The 18,860-nt window shown below is 41.6% G+C and overlaps 1 protein-coding gene across 1 annotated transcript in view; it reads right to left on the reverse strand.

Annotated features, from left to right (window-relative positions):
* The window catches only part of LRP2 (LDL receptor related protein 2), a 369,604-nt gene that overhangs the window by 48,228 nt on the left and 302,516 nt on the right, over positions 1-18,860 (reverse strand). The window contains exons 64-68 of the mRNA XM_082260064.1: positions 10,587-10,718; positions 10,346-10,477; positions 6,476-6,619; positions 3,599-3,764; positions 2,114-2,242 (exon numbers count right to left, since the gene is read on the reverse strand). Of these exons, the coding sequence (XP_082116190.1) occupies positions 2,114-2,242; positions 3,599-3,764; positions 6,476-6,619; positions 10,346-10,477; positions 10,587-10,718 (703 nt within the window). The remainder of the gene's footprint in view (positions 1-2,113; positions 2,243-3,598; positions 3,765-6,475; positions 6,620-10,345; positions 10,478-10,586; positions 10,719-18,860) is intronic.

Consider the following 18,860-nt stretch of genomic DNA (forward strand, 5'->3'; position numbering starts at 1 on the left):
ATTGCGGCCATTTTTGCCAATATCCAAAAAAATAAACTCATAGTTTGCATTAACTATGGCTAGCATGACTATACTAAAAAAACCTTTATAATTATAATAAAATGTGCCGGAATTCGGAGGGGGGACAATGCGGACGTGCTTCCCATCAATAGCACCCCCACAATTGGGAAAATTCCACTTCTCCAGAAATTGATCAGAAATCTCCAGCCATTGCTCTGCGTTTGAAGGAAACTGTGGGGAAAAAATAAAAACAAAAAAAAAAAATAAAATTAGTGCTTGAGCACATCACATTATTAATTACACACACAGTTGTCTGTTAAATGCTTATGCAACTTGCTAAAAAAATATACAACAGGAAGGCAAAGGTTTGGATATGGGGATGTAACATCTACATACATTTCTTTTCAACCTCCTATTGTTCTTATATTGTAAAGGGCCATACACACTAGAAGATTCTCTGAAGACTTTTTCGTGCAGATTTAACTTTTCTATGTAGTGCAAGGGCCTACCAGATTGCATAGGATTTGAAAGTGTTTGTTGGACCTCATATTATTTGGTTTTGGTAAATCGGAAGGATAAATTGTTCTGACAATCTTCTAGTGTGTATGGCCCATTATACTCACCAGCTAGAGCTGAGATTTACAAACTACGGCCCTCCAGCTGTTGCAGAACTACACATCCCATGAGGCCTTGTAATTCTCTGACATTCACAGACATGACTAGGCATGATGGAAATTGAAGTTCGTGAACAACTGGTGGGCCATAGTTTGAAGACCTCTGAACTTGAGCTTTGGTATATGCTGACTTTGAGATTTAGCATGTGGGTGGGGGGATGGGTAAGTAAAACTGGGCATTTATACATCAATTAGGGCTTGTGGTCAGTGAAGGTTTTAACATCATTACATAAACATACAGAATCATAGGTGGGAATGGATGGACTGATGTATTTTAGATAAATCATTAACTAGGTACTAAAACATTGGCCAAGGAATAATTGTTTGAGGGAAAGCAATAAAATGACCCAAATTCAAAATACTGTTAACAGGCAATGCGTTTAGGGACACATAGGAGAGAATGGTGGGGTGGTTAGTGGGTAATTTTACAAATGGTTAAAGATAATCTACATCTTTACTACTATGTGCATGCGGACAGAGGGTAGTTTACAAATAATGGCCTGTGTCAATTGCTGTACATCCAAAAACATCATAATTCGGGTGAAACTAGTAATACATGTAATGTAATATAAAAAAATCAAACATACCTTGATATAGTCCTTCTGCAAGACCTTGATGATGGCAGAGCAGGTCTCAGGGATGATGACTCCAAGAGCTTGGGGGGAGATGCCTGTGGTGAACTTCAGATCCTGCAGGCTTCTCCCTGTTGCAAGATACCTCAACGTCGCAATTAACCTTTGCTCAGGAGTAATTGCAAGCCGCATACAAGTATCCTGCTTCAGAATATAGGGGGACACCAGGGCAAGAAGACGGTAAAAGATGGGATCCGTCATCCTCAAATAATTCCTGAAGTCATCAGGATTATTTTCCTGGAGCTCCCTCAGCAAGGACATATGAGAAAATTGATCACGGTTAAGCAACCAATTTTTCGTCCAGGAGGTCCGCTTCTTCTTCCTATTGCTCGTACGTCGTCTCAGAGCCAAAACTCCAACACTAACGACAGCAACGGACGAATTCACGGTCGCCATAATAAATTCTCGAACGATGTCTCGGAAAATAGCGAAATGTCGTCAACCAAACAAATGCTACCGAAATCAGCGCGAGATGCCCAGAAGGGTCACGGCCAAACACTCACTTCCTCTTTTGTAGCGGCGAACGTGCGTGGAACGTAGTGACGTCATTTTCTGTCGGAAGACAAATGTCCTGGGCAAGTTTGGAGCACTTTTCAACAGACAAACAACAAACACACCAGCCGCGAACATTTGTAGGACGTTCCGTCGGCCGACGATCGGTACGTGTGTACGGGCCTTTATACTATAAGTAAAATGAACAAACGTCAAAGCTTGGCAGCTTGTTTGTGGTGGAAAACAGTACTACTAGACAAAATAGAGTCATGTGCAGCTGCCCTTTCCACGGGTTTAAAGAAATGTGACACTTACCCAAGCTCTGGATTGAGCGCAATGGCTGCTGGCTGATCAATCTGCGTATATATAAGCCACTTCCTATATCGTCCATCTAGTTTTGCTACTTCTATACGATTCGTGCCTGCATCAGTCCAATAAATGTGCCTTATTGGTTATAACAAGAGAATATAGATATAATCTGTTAGTTTTGGAAACATAATTGACATACTTTACACTGTATGTAAAAAGCAGCTGCTGTGATTGTAAAGCTGAATTGCAAAAAAACTGCAGGCATACCATGAGTTAAGTCTAATGAGGTGCCTGCCGCATTGTAGACTTATCTCTAATATTTACATCCAGCAGGTTTATTGTGCTCCAGGAAGATACCTTCTAAGCTCTGAGGCTGCGCATTGTGGTCTACTCCTCCCCTCCATTCACAGAAGCCTTTATATTATGTGAACTTAGTCAAGAAATACAAAGGCTTCTGTGAATGGGCAGCAGAGAGGAGGGTTGGGCATAGCTGCTGTAGGTGCTTCTCTCCTCTCATAGCCATCCTCTCTGATTGCAATAAACTTTTCACATATAAGTAATAGAGATAAGTTCCGGAGGTGACATGCACCTAACTGAACATAACTCATAGCGTGCCCAAACTTTTTGCAAAAATGCTGAATTCCCATAATTCAGCTTTAAAGAGCTGGGTTATAAGACTTAGTGAGGTAGCAATCATTAAGAATGATTATCACTAAAAAGAGAGGCTCCCTTAATACATCTAGAAAAAAAATCAAGCTCATTTACAAACAGAGCTTATCACCTCGACCCGTTTCGCTTGCTGTATTTTCAGAGCTTTGTCAAGATCCTTAAGACGGCTACTATTTTACATTTTAAAACCATGGTATGAAAGCAGTTAGCAACAAGTATGCATATCAAAAAGGAAAGTGAAAATGTCTTATTTCAATAAACACCAATAAACATTTTCCAGCATGTCCACTGTTCGACTAAATTAAGAATATTTCCTTTTGTACATGTTTATATACACATCTTTGAAGCTATGTGCTGTGTGCATATACCTTTTTTTATATGTAAATGTCTATGATATAATACAGTACAGTATAGCTTAGGCACAAGCAAAAGTAAGCTTCAAGGTACTCTGAAACATTAGCTCCCAGAATACCTTGACAACCTTTGGTTGGGGAGACATGCTGGATCTGGTATTTCCTTAGAAAAAGAAAGGGCTCAAAATTGTCCACCTATACCAGAAATTGTTTACTATATGGCTACTGATTAAACACTATTTTCTGATAAATCAAACCTAATTGTTTTGTTCTCAAAGGGTTAGAAGATCACAACAACAAAGAGGGTAATTTAATTTCTGTTATAAGAAATATAATATGACTAAGACAATGTACGGCTGAAATGCGTCAACCAGCTTTTTAAAGGTTTTGCACTGGATATTTATTAAGGGCGACAACAATCATTAAGTGCTGGCTTCAGGCTATGATATTTAAGAATCACTTTCCATACCTTCCAACCCAGTCCACAGCTAATCCATCTGGATTCACAATATAACGAAGGTTCAGATCAACATCCTTCACCATATTATTGCCATAGTCTTCAAATGTTGGTATATAGGCACGTCTGATGGACCCAAACACTGAGCCCTGTCCTCGAATACTGTAGTAGACAACACCTATGAAAGGAGAATACATAAGAGGTACTCTTTCAGTAGGAACTCGTCACTGCTTTCATACTTATTTGTTGTGTTATTATTGGTATGATTTTATTAAAATGTGCATTATTATCAGTAATAATAATGTTAATAATAATTACAACAAACTGATACGTTAATTCTTATGATTATTGTTGCTATCCACACCTAAAATGTGAACTGTTAATAGCTAAAAAGGGGAACCTGTATGTTAAAATATAAAATTGTGTGAATCCTGGAAAATCTCAAGGATATTACATTGTAATTGTGCATCTCAAGGCCAAATGCTTAGCTTGGAAGCCTGCTGCACTCTAGTGGTGGAATTCTGTTCTTACAACTGCTCTTGCCTTAGTTATGCTACAGAATATAAATACATTGACGTCTTCACAAATTCCCAGCATTCAGCTTTAATTCTATTAGCTGTTTACAGCAAAAGCTGTAAACTGGATTACTGACTGTCATAAAGCAGCTATAGAAAGAATTTTACATATAATTAGATTGTATCTTTTCTATTGGCTGGTGGTTCATTAGGCTTAGTTGGTCTCACTGGCACAATATAATGATCTGCATTTATTCCATTTATTATCACAGGAGGGTCAGTTTAACCAATATTGACGTTTGTAGACACTGACTGGTTAAAAAGTATCCAAAGCCAAAACATTTTTTTCTGGTTTGGTTAAAGAAGGGGAGGGTTAGAGCTCATGTAAAGTCATTTTTGCTGTCAGTGTACAGTTGGAGAGATTTTCCTTCACTTCCTGTCCCAGATATACTACAGGAAGACAGAAGAAATCTCCCCCAAAAACAGGGTAAATCCATTCCTAGGCAGTTTGGAACATTTGTCCATACCTCCCGTTCCCCTGATGTTGGCGTTCTTGTTGCTTTCTGTATCAGTGACAATGGTCACAAGTATAAACAGAGGGGGAGAATCTCCCTAACAGGGACACAAGCAGCAATACAACCCTGACAGGGGGTAACCCTAATCCACTTCATTCAAACCTAAAAGATTGTTCTGCCTTTGTGTACTCTTTAAATTATCCACTGGCATTTTAAGGGTTTTAATGGCACCGAGAGCAAGATCTTTGCTGCTGAGTTACCAGCTCAGCAGCAATTCACAGGGACTGTCAATTCTGTTGGATATGTTATACATTTTATATTACAGTCAGCAAAATCTTACTTACTGCAGCAGGCTACAGGCACCTTAACTGACCCCTGGCAGGGACATCTCAACATCGTAATCTCCAAAAGAAGGAGGATGATATAGCCCACCAGTAACCACACCCATAAAATATAACCTTTAAAGGGATTGTAAGGTCGAGACTCTCAAGGCTTTTCTTCATAATGCATTAAGGTGAAAAACCTTCTTTGTGGCAGTCCCCCTCCAGATCCCACCCCCCCCCCTTTTTTCTTACCTGAGCCCATTTGTTCCAGCACCGTGCACAAGCCCAGTGGCTCCAGCCGCTGGCTCTCATCTCATTGGACAGATTGATAGCAGCAGGAGCCATTGACTCCCGATGCTGTCAAATTCAGTGACATGGGAGTGGGACAGAATCTGTGTCAATGGACACAGCAGCACTCAGGAATGCGCTTGCACGGGTGCCCCCATGGAAAGCGGATTTTCGTGGGGGCATACGATGTTGAGGAGGAGCCAAGAGCGCCGTAGTGGCACCCCAGAAGAGGAGGATCGGGGCTGTTTCTTGCACAGAGCTGGTAAGTATAACATGTTTGTTAATTTTATATATATATATAAAAAAAACTAACCTTTACAACCCCTTTAAGTGGGCTGACAAGTCAGATAAAGAGTACAATTCTTAACTTTTGGAACTGTAACATAATCACATAACTGTTTTATTATTGACAATTATTGCTCGGAGCCCATACTTTCTCTGGCTAAAAATATGCACTGTTACTGTACTAATGACCCTGGCAGGGAAGGGGTTAACACCAGAGGCGGTTAAAGGGTTAAATGTGTCCCTAGGGGGTGCTTTCTAACTGTGAGAGGGATGGGCTTGCTGCATGAACAGAGAGACCTGTGTTCCTAAATAAGAGGAAAACAGGATCCCTGTGTTCATCACTGACAGAACAGCAGTCTGCTGTGTTTACAACGGCAGACTGCCGTTCTGTCTCCACGGGGAGCAATAGCGGATGCCTCCTGACAATCATGGCTGCCGGACCTGCTGATTACCTTCCCTTGTGGCGAATGGTTGCGCGCAATCACCGCTAGCAGTCCCGCGAACCAACGTAAAGGTATATTGTTTCGCAGGACAGAGCTGACCCGCCGCAGTAAAACTACGGCAGCTGGTCAGCAAGCGGTTAAACAGTGAGTAAACAGCCAACAGGGATTGGTCCCACTGAAAGTTATGATCCTAAGATTTTTTGTTTCAAATCTTCATTATGCTATTCAAAATGAAAAAAATTCAAACTCGGAATTATTTCATTTCAATGTGTCCTGCGACCAGTTACCAGAGTGGTCTGCACTCTTCAAAAGGATGAGCACCCCCTGTTTTAGTTATTCTTTATTATTGCAAGTATATAAACATTATTTGAGTACTGGGCTCAGCAAAAGGGTCATAAAGAAATGTGGTCCAATGAACCCTATATAGCCAGAACTGCTTTTTAGTCCCAGCCTGGCACTACCAGGGAACCATGTATTAATGTTAGAAAGACAACCCATAATAAAACCCAGTAATACTTACTAAGATCTATTCCCTCAGGATCCCAGTCATAGTCCAGGGCCTGGATGTGCTGCTGCTCATCAATATAATCTGAATATTGTTCAGAAGAAAGGTTATATCTTCTTATTCGCACATTGTCTGGCAACAGTAGTAATGGAGGATTACCTGAAATATTGCAGAATGCCAGTAAAAATACATGCATACCATGTGTTTATCGTAGCTCTATAGTACATGGAGAGCAGTATGCAGAATAATAAGCCTTTTATTAACTAAAAAGCCATGTAAGATATATAGTAACTCAGAGTAACCAATAACTCAGACTGGTCTGGAGTGGTAAGTGGGGTACCTCAAGGCTCTGTATTGGGACAAATTCTGTTTAATAGATTCATAAAAACATATATACGACGGAATAAATAGCTCAATCACAGCTTTTGTGGACGACACAAAAATTAGCAGGACAATAACCTCACATCAGGATATAGAAATTTTAAAGAAAGACCTGACATAGCAAATGAGGTTTAATGTGGAGAAATGCATTTGGGGGTTAAAAACATAAATGCAAACTACTCACTAGGGGGGAACCTCTAGAGAAATAAATGGTGGAGAAAGATCTGGGGGTCCTAGTAGAAGTTAGACTGAGCAATAGCATGCAATGTAAAGCTGCGGCTACCAAAGCGGGCAGAATATTATTATGCATAAAAAAGGGTATATACTCCAGAGATAAAACTATAATCCTGCCAATTTATAAAACTCTGGTCAGGCCACATCTGGAGTATTCCATTCAGTTCTGGTCACCAGTCCTCCAAATGGATGTGCTGGAGCTGGAGAAGGGCAACACAATTAATAAGGGGACTGGAGGACCTCAAATACAGGGAACGACTACAAGCACTAAACTTATTCTCGCTGAGAAAGAGACGCTTGAGAGGGAACATGATAGCGATTTACAAATACCTTAATGATGATCCCAGCGTAGAAAAAAACAATTAAGTCTCAGGGAGTGTAAGAGGACACGGGGCCACACAATGAGATTGGAGGAGAAGCAGTTTAACCTTAAGCTGCGTAGAGGGTTTTTCACTGTCAGGGCAATAAGGATGTGGATCTCTCTTCCACAATTGGTGGTGTCAGCAGGGAGTATTAATAATTTTAAAAAATACTCCTGGACGTGCATCTTAAAGAATGCAACATACAGGGATAAGGGAAATGATTATCAACACTGACAAAGATACACCAATACAGACTGAACTGGATAGACTATTGTCTTTATTCAACCTAACCTACTATGTAAAAAAGAGGCATTACTTTTTTTACAATACATATTTGCAGGCTGATTGCTGTTACTTCAATTTGCATTGTTTGTTTCCTTCTGCCTTCAATAGTTGGAAACAAACAACAAAGCTTCTGGGTCTCCACCCTAGCAGTCCTATACTGCTCAATATGTTTGAAGCAAAACCAAAAAACTGAAACACAATTCTATTTTTCCAGTTTATTGCTTATAGAGATTATTATTCAGTCCACAGTTTAACAAATGGTTTTATTAATGTTAAAGGAAACAATCAATACTACTGTATATATATATATATTTATTATAAAATAGAATGTTTATTATATTTTATGTTATAGTTGAGTTCATAAGAAATTAATTGATAACATAATAATTATTTACCATTTGAATTTAGTGGGTGGCACAATCTAGCAAACAGTGCCACAATGCCACAATTCTATTAGACCTATATACTACTATTTTGTGAATAGCCTGGCCAACCTATAATTTTAACTTAGGGTATCTTTATTATCTAAATTAGTTAGGCAGAGACTGACAACAAACTAGTAGGCAATGCTGGGATTTCTTATTCAAAAGCCCAGCATGCTCTGCAAACTGATGCTTCCTGAACTAAAAATAAATGTTCAAAAAAGGAACACATGGTGTTTGGTATATATATTTTTTTTACTCAGGTAAATATTTAAGGCTGCATATAAATATTCATATTTAGTTTTGCAGCTAGCAAGCAGGGGGGGATTTCAGTTACTTTTTACCTCTTTACCCAACTGTCAGTAAATGTTTTACAGAAAAAATGCCTGTTTATAGTGTTAGTTTGTTTCAGGAGAAAATTACACACACGCTTGAATTAGTCTGCGGAGTGACTAAACTCCCTCCCCTGCTGCAAGCCATACAGAATTTTAATAAGAAAGAGAAAATATGAAAAATATGAAAGTATACAGCTTCCACTGTCCCGTCTTTAGTAAATCCAGTGTCATGGGTACAATTGGAAATAAATGTTTTTTTTTTTTTTTGTTTTTTGTTTTTTACAAATAAAGGATTTTATAAAAATAATCAAAAATAAACAAAGTATATCAGCTTTCACACTTGTCCTGCGATTTGGGACTGCAAAGTCGCATGACAAGTCGTTCTCCATGATTTCCAATGAGTACTGTTCATATCTGTACGACTTCAAGTTGCAACGACTTCAAAGTAGTTCCTGCACTACTTTTGGCCGATTTTAATGCGTTTTGAGGTCCAAAGACATAGGCACTGCTTCAAGTCACGTCAAAATCACATCAAAATCGCGGCAAAATTGCAGTAAAATCGTGCGACTTTTAACCGCTTGCCGACGGCCGCACGACTATTGACGTCGGCAGTCAGCCCCTCACAGGCAAAGCGACGTAGGGTTACGTCGCTAGCCTGTGAGGCTCTAGGGAGCGAGCGAGCGCCGCCGGAGGCGCGCTCCCATTCCCGCGCGGTCACTGACCCCCCCCGCACGTGTGCCCGGCAGGCCCGATGTCCGTCGGGCACTCGCGATCGTCCGTTACACCGGAAGAAAGGCAGGCGGCTAATGTAAACAAAGCCGCCTGTCATTCTTCCCTGTGTAAGAATGGAGATCAGACGGTTCTACTATGTAGGACCGTTGATCTCTGTTCTCACACTAGTAGCCACAGCCAATCACAGTTAGAAACACGCCCCTAGGACACACTTAACCCCTCCCTCTCCAATACAGTAAACTTCTTCACTGCCAGTGTCATTTTTGCAGTAACAGTGCATATGTATAGCACTGATTACTGCAGTAATGTCACTGGTAACCCCAAAAGTGTCAAAAATGTCAGTCAAGGGTCCGATCTGTCCGCCGCAATGTCGCAGTCCCGCAAAAAAATCGCAGATCGCCGCCATTACTCGTTAAAAAAAAAAAAAACAACAAAAATGACAAAAATCTTTCCCTTTGTTAGTAAACGCGATAACTTTTGCGCAAACCAATCAAAATACACTTTTTGCGATTTTTTTTTTACCAAACATATGTAGCATAAAACAAATCGGCTGAAAATGTTAAAAAATTTTGATTTTTACTTTTTTTTGGGGGGAATTTCATATAAAAAATTTGAAAAATATTGTTATTTTTTGCAAAATTGACGCTATTTTTTTGTTTATAGCGCATGATCAAAAAAATCGCACAGGTGATCAAATGCCACCAAAAGAAAGCTCTGTTTTGGGGAAAAAAGGACGTCAATTTCATTTGGGTACGGCGTCGCACGACCGTGCAATTGTCCGTTAAAATCACGTAGTGCCGAATCGCAAAATAGGCCCTGGTCAGGAAGGGGGCAAAATCTTCCGGGGCTTAAGTGGTTAAGTCGCATAAGTGTGAAAGGGGCTTACAATGTCTAAACTCAAAAAAGGTAAAGTAAAGCTGATCCCAAAACAAATAAAGTTTCTCATGGAATTAATTTTACACAAATTTATAGTACTGTCCTGCGTGGAATCGGGTATGGAAGCTTATGACTTTTTTTCTCCTCTGCTCATTGTTGTAGTGCAGCTAAAATTTGAACTACAACATTATAGTGTTTTTATGTATCAATGTATGCATTGATTTACCTTTACGTAAACGGAATATGCATTTTCCTTACCATCAGCTGCACATTGCTTTCCTTGCTGATCTCCAACTGATCGGAAACCTTCTGCACAGAAGCACTCATAACTTCCCTTTGAATTCTTGCAGTCTTGTGGACACATGCCATACAGTTCACACTCATTAATATCTAAACAAAAAGATTTTTTATTGTTAGCGTCTGAAACATGTCTGGAAGACTATGGGTTCTCCCTTCTTCGGTCTAATCAATAGTATAAAAAAACTGCCTTCCATCTCACCTTCGCAGGAATTCCGGTCGCTTTCACTGGCTTTATATCCAGGCCGGCACGAACAAAGAAATCCACCTCCAGTTAGGTTAGTGCAGTTGTGTTCACAGATATTTTCTCCACAGTGACGTCCGGTCCCTTTGTCTAATTAGAAAGCATTCAGAAACACAGCTGATTTAACCGTAGGTGGAGTTCATAACTGTTCAACAATAGCTTACCATAAAAAAGAAATTCAAAGAGAATATATACTATATATATATATATATATATATATATATATATATATATATATATATATATAACAAAGAAAAAAGTTGGGACTTTAAATGAGGCTTCGCCTAAATAAGGCTGTGTGCCTCCATCCCTATTCATGAAAGAATTGGGGGAAGGGGAATATAGATACAACATAATGAGGCTATGGGCAAAGTTTGTAACATATATGTAGCACCACCCCCGCAGGAGCTGCTGATTAGATTATTGGGTCTACGTCCTGCCTTCCAACCCCTGAAATTGGCTCGAACCCTCCCTAGGCACAACTGACACGAAATGGGACTATAATACCAAATGGCTACAGGAGAACACAGTTGAGGATATATTACCCCAATAAGTAATAATAACTTGTTACCTTTCTCCAGCCGCAGTCCCTCTGGGTGACACAAGGTGCAACACACAGACTTTTGCTTAACCAAAGTAGCTTTACTGAGAGTTAAAGTACAAGTTGACTCCAAAAGACATCACAAGAGTCAACTAAGAAAGATAAAGTTATTGACACAATAATAAACAATATGATTAAGATAGCTATTTTTGTATACTTATGCAACTAAAAGATAACTCATAGGCTTTCTTTTACCCAATTCAGGCTATACTTTACACACGTCTAGTCTCTTGTATCAGGTAGGCAGAACCTATTTGAATCCCATACACAGTTCCTTCCTTTTGGTTTGGAATCTTCGCTAGCAATCGTTGGTGCACAAGCTATTTGTAATCCAAAAGTAAGGATATATAGTCAAAAGGGGTGAGAAAAAAAAGGTTACAATCACCCGCAATGTTACTGCGTAATTGGGCGTATTAATCTTCTTAGTGGTGCATATATAGGCCCCTGACACCTTATGTACTTGTGTTTAAATGCTTAGTCTCCTGGAAGGTGCACTAGGCCGCTGAGTGTACTGCGTACTATCTGAAGTGTAGTTAGCACCGGCTAAAGTTACTTTCTTCCAAGCGAGAAACAGATTTGGGCATGTGCCCTGCTCACCAAACGGCCTCTTTCTTCCCGAGCTCTCCACCTCCGAATTCTGTCACCAGCCGCGCTTGTGGTTAGATGTGGGCAACACCAGTCTCTGCAGAGCATCAATGGGTTCTCTGGGAAGGCTCCTTTACTGCAGATGAAATGCTTCCACTCCGTCACTTCAGGCTCAGGCTTCAGGCCTAGTCCGCAGCATCAGCCCACAGCACTTGCTTCCTTCTAGCTGTTGTGTCAGGAGACAAGAGACAGAGCCTGGCTCCTCCCTTCCTTTATAAAGCTTCCCCCAAAAGGCTGTGCGGTGAAGCAATGCACCCTGGTGCTCCCACTGAATTGTGGGTATCGTAGTATCTGGTGAACATCACCAAGCTGCAGTGTGGCAGTTTGGCCACTAGAAACTTCTGATGAAAACCACCAAGCTGCAGTGTGGCAGTTTGGCCACTAGATGGAGCCGAGTTCCTTCAAAATGTTATACAGTCTACTAATGAACAATTGTAAATGGGAGGATGCCCGCTACACACTCCCCCCACTTTAGAAACTTTGGTCCCCAAAGATAACGACAGCATGTATCCTGTCACATACGTTGGAAAAAAACAATTAACTCATGCACAACGGTAAACCATGTCCCTTATCAGAAGCAGAGTTCAAACCCAACAACTGCACATTAAAACACAGGGCCGACAGCGGAACCTCCCACCAATTGTTGGGGGAGAGAAGGTGGTTCTGTTCACAAACCCCCGACACTTGAGTGGCTTGTACAGATGTGCCTGGGGGTGAGCTAGGGTTGTCCTCCACTAAATCTGCAGTGGAAGAACTAGGCTGATCAAGAGTTCTCTTAGAAGTAAGGACTAGTGTTGAGCGAACACGGACTGTATTATTCGTGTTCGTACCGAATAATTGGATTTTTTGTACCCGAACACGGACACGGACACTTTACTGTATGTTCGGGTAAAAATCCGTGTTCGGTCGTTTTATTTCCGGGTTTTGCATGCTTTGGCGCTCTTTTCATGGCGGGCTTTCAACAGCCAATCAACAATCGTTTAACTGGTGTGCCTTAAGCCATCCCAGCCATGCCTGCAAATGTCTCAGTAGCTGTGATTGGCCGTCTGAAGCATGTGACCAAGTATTTATAAGTTCGAGGCAGCCGCAGCGGCGTCATTATGCTGCTTAGATTCAGGGACAGAGCACACATCAACGTGCTGGCTGCTGATTAGGGAAAGATAGGCAGGAAAAAACCATTTGTGTCCGGATAGAATTGAGGGACAGGTCGGAGTGTTTAGGCAGGGCGAGTTGTAGGCATTTTAGGGATAGAGTCTGCTGAATTATATAGGGTCAGTGTCTTCTACAAACTACAATCGATATTGCTGTGTGGGGGGTGGGGTCTGCACTCAATCCTGATCTACGATCTCTTCTCAATCCTGTTAGGGACAGAGTCTGCTGAATTTTAGGGAAACTGTGTTCTACAAACTACAATCGATATTGCTGTGTGGTGTGGGATTGGAGATAGGCAGGTGTCAGTGATCCACATCCATTTTTCTGTGTGTGAGCTGCAGTGAACACAATCTTTTTGGGCTGCAGTGAACACAATCTTTTTGGGCTGCAGTGAACACAATCTTTTTGGGCTGCAGTGAACACAATCTTTTTGGGCTGCAGTGAACACAATCTTTTTGGGCTGCAGTGAACACAATCTTTTTGGGGTGCAGTGAACAAAATCTTTTTGGGGTGCAGTGAACACAATCCTTTTTGGTGTGCAGTGAACACAATCTTTGTGGGGTGCAGTGAACAAAATCCTTTGTGGGGTGCAGTGAACACAATCTTTTTGGGGTGCAGTGAACAAAATCCTTTTTGGGGTGCAGTGAACAACATCCTTTTTGGGGTGCAGTGAACACAATCTTTTTGGGGTGCAGTGAACAAAATCCTTTGTGGGGTGCAGTGAACACAATCTTTTTGGGGTGCAGTGAACACAATCTTTTTGGGGTGGAGTGAACAACATCCTTTTTGGGGTGCAGTGAACAAAATCCTTTTTGGGGTGCAGTGAACAAAATCATTTTTGGGGTGCAGTGAACACAATCTTTTTGGGGTGCAGTGAACACAATCTTTGTGGGGTGCAGTGAACACAATCTTTTTGGGGTGGAGTGAACAACATCCTTTTTGGGGTGCAGTGAACAACATCCTTTTTGGGGTGCAGTGAACACAATCTTTTTGGGGTGCAGTGAACACAATCTTTGTGGGGTACAGTGAACAGAATCTTTGTGGGGTGCAGTGAACACAATCTTTGGGGGGTACAGTGAACACAATCTTTGTGAGGTGCAGTGAACACAATCTTTGTGGGGTGCAGTGAACACAATCATTGTGGGGTGCAGTGAACTCAATCTTTGTGGGGTACAGTGAACACAATCTCATACTGAAGGTTTGAGGGTGCTGCCTGTTCCATACTCCCCCTACTCCTCATCTAGCCTTTTAGGGGTACAAACAATAGTAATTGGGGCCTAGTGTGGTTGTGTACGTGTGATATACATACACTTTTTTGGGATCATATTTTCTATTCCGCTATTTAATCAAAAACCTTTGGGGATCAGTTAAATTGGGGGATAGTCTGTGTTGGTACGTGTGAGAGAGATCCACCTTTCCAAGTTGTTGGGGTTCATCTCATACTTCTGAAGGTTTGAGGGTGCTGCCTGTTCCATACTCCCCCTACTCCTAGCCTTTTAGGGGTACAAACAATAGTAATTGGGGCCTAGTGTGGTTGTGTACGTGTGATATACATACACTTTTTTGGGATCATATTTTCTATTCCGCTATTTAATCAAAATCCTTTGGGGATCAGTTAAATTGGGGGATAGTCTGTGTTGGTACGTGTGAGAGAGATCCACCTTTCCAAGTTGTTGGGGTTCATCTCATACTTCTGAAGGTTTGAGGGTGCTGCCTGTTCCATACTCCCCCTACTCCTAGCCTTTTAGGGGTACAAACAATAGTAATTGGGGCCTAGTGTGGTTGTGTACGTGTGATATACATACACTTTTTTGGGATCATATTTTCTATTCCGCTATTTAATCAAAAACCTTTGGGGATCAGTTAAATTGGGGGATAGTCTGTGTTGGTACGTGTGAGAGAGATCCACCTTTCCAAGTTGTTGGGGTTCATCTCATACTTCTGAAGGTTTGAGGGTGCTGCCTGTTCCATACTCCCCCTACTCCTAGCCTTTTAGGGGTACAAACAATAGTAATTGGGGCCTAGTGTGGTTGTGTACGTGTGATATACATACACTTTTTTGGGATCATATTTTCTATTCCGCTATTTAATCAAAAACCTCTGGGGATCAGTTAAATTGGGGGATAGTCTGTGTTGGTACGTGTGAGAGAGATCCACCTTTCCAAGTTGTTGGGGTTCATCTCATACTTCTGAAGGTTTGAGGGTGCTGCCTGTTCCATACTCCCCCTACTCCTAGCCTTTTAGGGGTACAAACAATAGTAATTGGGGCCTAGTGTGGTTGTGTACGTGTGATATACATACACTTTTTTGGGATCATATTTTCTATTCCGCTATTTAATCAAAAACCTTTGGGGATCAGTTAAATTGGGGGATAGTCTGTGTTGGTACGTGTGAGAGAGATCCACCTTTCCAAGTTGTTGGGGTTCATCTCATACTTCTGAAGGTTTGAGGGTGCTGCCTGTTCCATACTCCCCCTACTCCTAGCCTTTTAGGGGTACAAACAATAGTAATTGGGGCCTAGTGTGGTTGTGTACGTGTGATATACATACACTTTTTTGGGATCATATTTTCTATTCCGCTATTTAATCAAAAACCTTTGGGGATCAGTTAAATTGGGGGATAGTCTGTGTTGGTACGTGTGAGAGAGATCCACCTTTCCAAGTTGTTGGGGTTCATCTCATACTTCTGAAGGTTTGAGGGTGCTGCCTGTTCCATACTCCCCCTACTCCTAGCCTTTTAGGGGTACAAACAATAGTAATTGGGGCCTAGTGTGGTTGTGTACGTGTGATATACATACACTTTTTTGGGATCATATTTTCTATTCCGCTATTTAATCAAAAACCTTTGGGGATCAGTTAAATTGGGGGATAGTCTGTGTTGGTACGTGTGAGAGAGATCCACCTTTCCAAGTTGTTGGGGTTCATCTCATACTTCTGAAGGTTTGAGGGTGCTGCCTGTTACATACTCCCCCTACTCCTAGCCTTTTAGGGGTACAAACAATAGTAATTGGGGCCTAGTGTGGTTGTGTACGTGTGATATACATACACTTTTTTGGGATCATATTTTCTATTCCGCTATTTAATCAAAAACCTTTGGGGATCAGTTAAATTGGGGGATAGTCTGTGTTGGTACGTGTGAGAGAGATCCACCTTTCCAAGTTGTTGAGGTTCATCTCATACTTCTGAAGGTTTGAGGGTGCTGCCTGTTCCATACTCCCCCTACTCCTAGCCTTTTAGGGGTACAAACAATAGTAATTGGGGCCTAGTGTGGTTGTGTACGTGTGATATACATACACTTTTTTGGGATCATATTTTCTATTCCGCTATTTAATCAAAAACCTCTGGGGATCAGTTAAATTGGGGGATAGTCTGTGTTGGTACGTGTGAGAGAGATCCACCTTTCCAAGTTGTTGGGGTTCATCTCATACTTCTGAAGGTTTGAGGGTGCTGCCTGTTCCATACTCCCCCTACTCCTAGCCTTTTAGGGGTACAAACAATAGTAATTGGGGCCTAGTGTGGTTGTGTACGTGTGATATACATACACTTTTTTGGGATCATATTTTCTATTCCGCTATTTAATCAAAAACCTTTGGGGATCAGTTAAATTGGGGGATAGTCTGTGTTGGTACGTGTGAGAGAGATCCACCTTTCCAAGTTGTTGGGGTTCATCTCATACTTCTGAAGGTTTGAGGGTGCTGCCTGTTCCATACTCCCCCTACTCCTAGCCTTTTAGGGGTACAAACAATAGTAATTGGGGCCTAGTGTGGTTGTGTACGTGTGATATACATACACTTTTTTGGGATCATATTTTCTATTCCGCTATTTAATCAAAAACCTTTGGGGATCAGTTAAATTGGGGGATAGTCTGTGTTGGTACGTGTGAGAGAGATCCACCTTTCCAAGTTGTTGGGGTTCATCTCATACTTCTGAAGGTTTGAGGGTGCTGCCTGTTCCATACTCCCCCTACTCCTAGCCTTTTAGGGGTACAAACAATAGTAATTGGGGCCTAGTGTGGTTGTGTACGTGTGATATACATACACTTTTTTGGGATCATATTTTCTATTCCGCTATTTAATCAAAAACCTCTGGGGATCAGTTAAATTGGGGGATAGTCTGTGTTGGTACGTGTGAGAGAGATCCACCTTTCCAAGTTGTTGGGGTTCATCTCATACTTCTGAAGGTTTGAGGGTGCTGCCTGTTCCATACTCCCCCCTACTCCTAGCCTTTTAGGGGTACAAACAATAGTAATTGGGGCCTAGTGTGGTTGTGTACGTGTGATATACATACACTTTTTTGGGATCATATTTTCTATTCCGCTATTTAATCAAAAACCTTTGGGGATCAGTTAAATTGGGGGATAGTCTGTGTTGGTACGTGTGAGAGAGATCCACCTTTCCAAGTTGTTGGGGTTCATCTCATACTTCTGAAGGTTTGAGGGTGCTGCCTGTTCCATACTCCCCCTACTCCTAGCCTTTTAGGGGTACAAACAATAGTAATTGGGGCCTAGTGTGGTTGTGTACGTGTGATATACATACACTTTTTTGGGATCATATTTTCTATTCCGCTATTTAATCAAAAACCTTTGGGGATCAGTTAAATTGGGGGATAGTCTGTGTTGGTACGTGTGAGAGAGATCCACCTTTCCAAGTTGTTGGGGTTCATCTCATACTTCTGAAGGTTTGAGGGTGCTGCCTGTTCCATACTCCCCCTACTCCTCATCTAGCCTTTTAGGGGTACAAACAATAGTAATTGGGGCCTAGTGTGGTTGTGTACGTGCGAGATACATACACTTTTTTTGATCATATTTCCTATTCCGCTATTCAATAAAAACCTTTGAGGATCAATTGAATTGCGGGATAGTCTGTGTCGGTACGTGTGAGAGAGATCCACCTTTCCAAGTTGTTGGGGTTCATCTCATACTTCTGAAGGTTTGAGGGTGCTGCCTGTTCCATACCCCCCCTACTCCTCATCTAGCCTTTTAGGGGTACAAACAATAGTAATTGGGGCCTAGTGTGGTTGTGTACGTGCGAGATACATACACTTTTTTTGATCATATTTCCTATTCCGCTATTCAATAAAAACCTTTGAGGATCAATTGAATTGCGGGATAGTCTGTGTCGGTACGTGTGAGAGAGATCCACCTTTCCAAGTTGTTGGGGTTCATCTCATACTTCTGAAGGTTTGAGGGTGCTGCCTGTTCCATACCCCCCCTACTCCTCATCTAGCCTTTTAGGGGTACAAACAATAGTAATTGGGGCCTAGTGTGGTTGTGTACGTGCGAGATACATACACTTTTTTTGATCATATTTCCTATTCCGCTATTCAATAAAAACCTTTGAGGATCAATTGAATTGCGGGATAGTCTGTGTCGGTACGTGTGAGAGAGATCCACCTTTCCAAGTTGTTGGGGTTCATCTCATACTTCTGAAGGTTTGAGGGTGCTGCCTGTTCCATACTCCCCCTACTCCTCATCTAGCCTTTTAGGGGTACAAACAATAGTAATTGGGGCCTAGTGTGGTTGTGTACGTGTGATATACATACACTTTTTTTGGATCATATTTTCTATTCCGCTATTTAATTTAACTGGGCCTCCATGCGAGACCTGTGTGCCTTGTTGCGCTGTTTTGAGTACTCCACCAACATGGCCAGTGGCAATGACGCCGTTCTCAGCTTAACTATCCCACTTCTATGCCTCCTTGAAAAAACAATTCGGGCGATGATGGAAGAGGATGTGGCACAGGATGAGGAGGAGGAGGAGGATGAAGAGGTAACATTTCCAAGGCTTTCAGGGCAGTCATTCGCAAGGGGCTCCGAGGGTGGGTTCCTGCACACGCA

This window comes from Pelophylax lessonae (assembly GCF_965119305.1).
Source record: "Pelophylax lessonae genome assembly, chromosome: 6".
Lineage (NCBI taxonomy): Eukaryota > Metazoa > Chordata > Amphibia > Anura > Ranidae > Pelophylax > Pelophylax lessonae.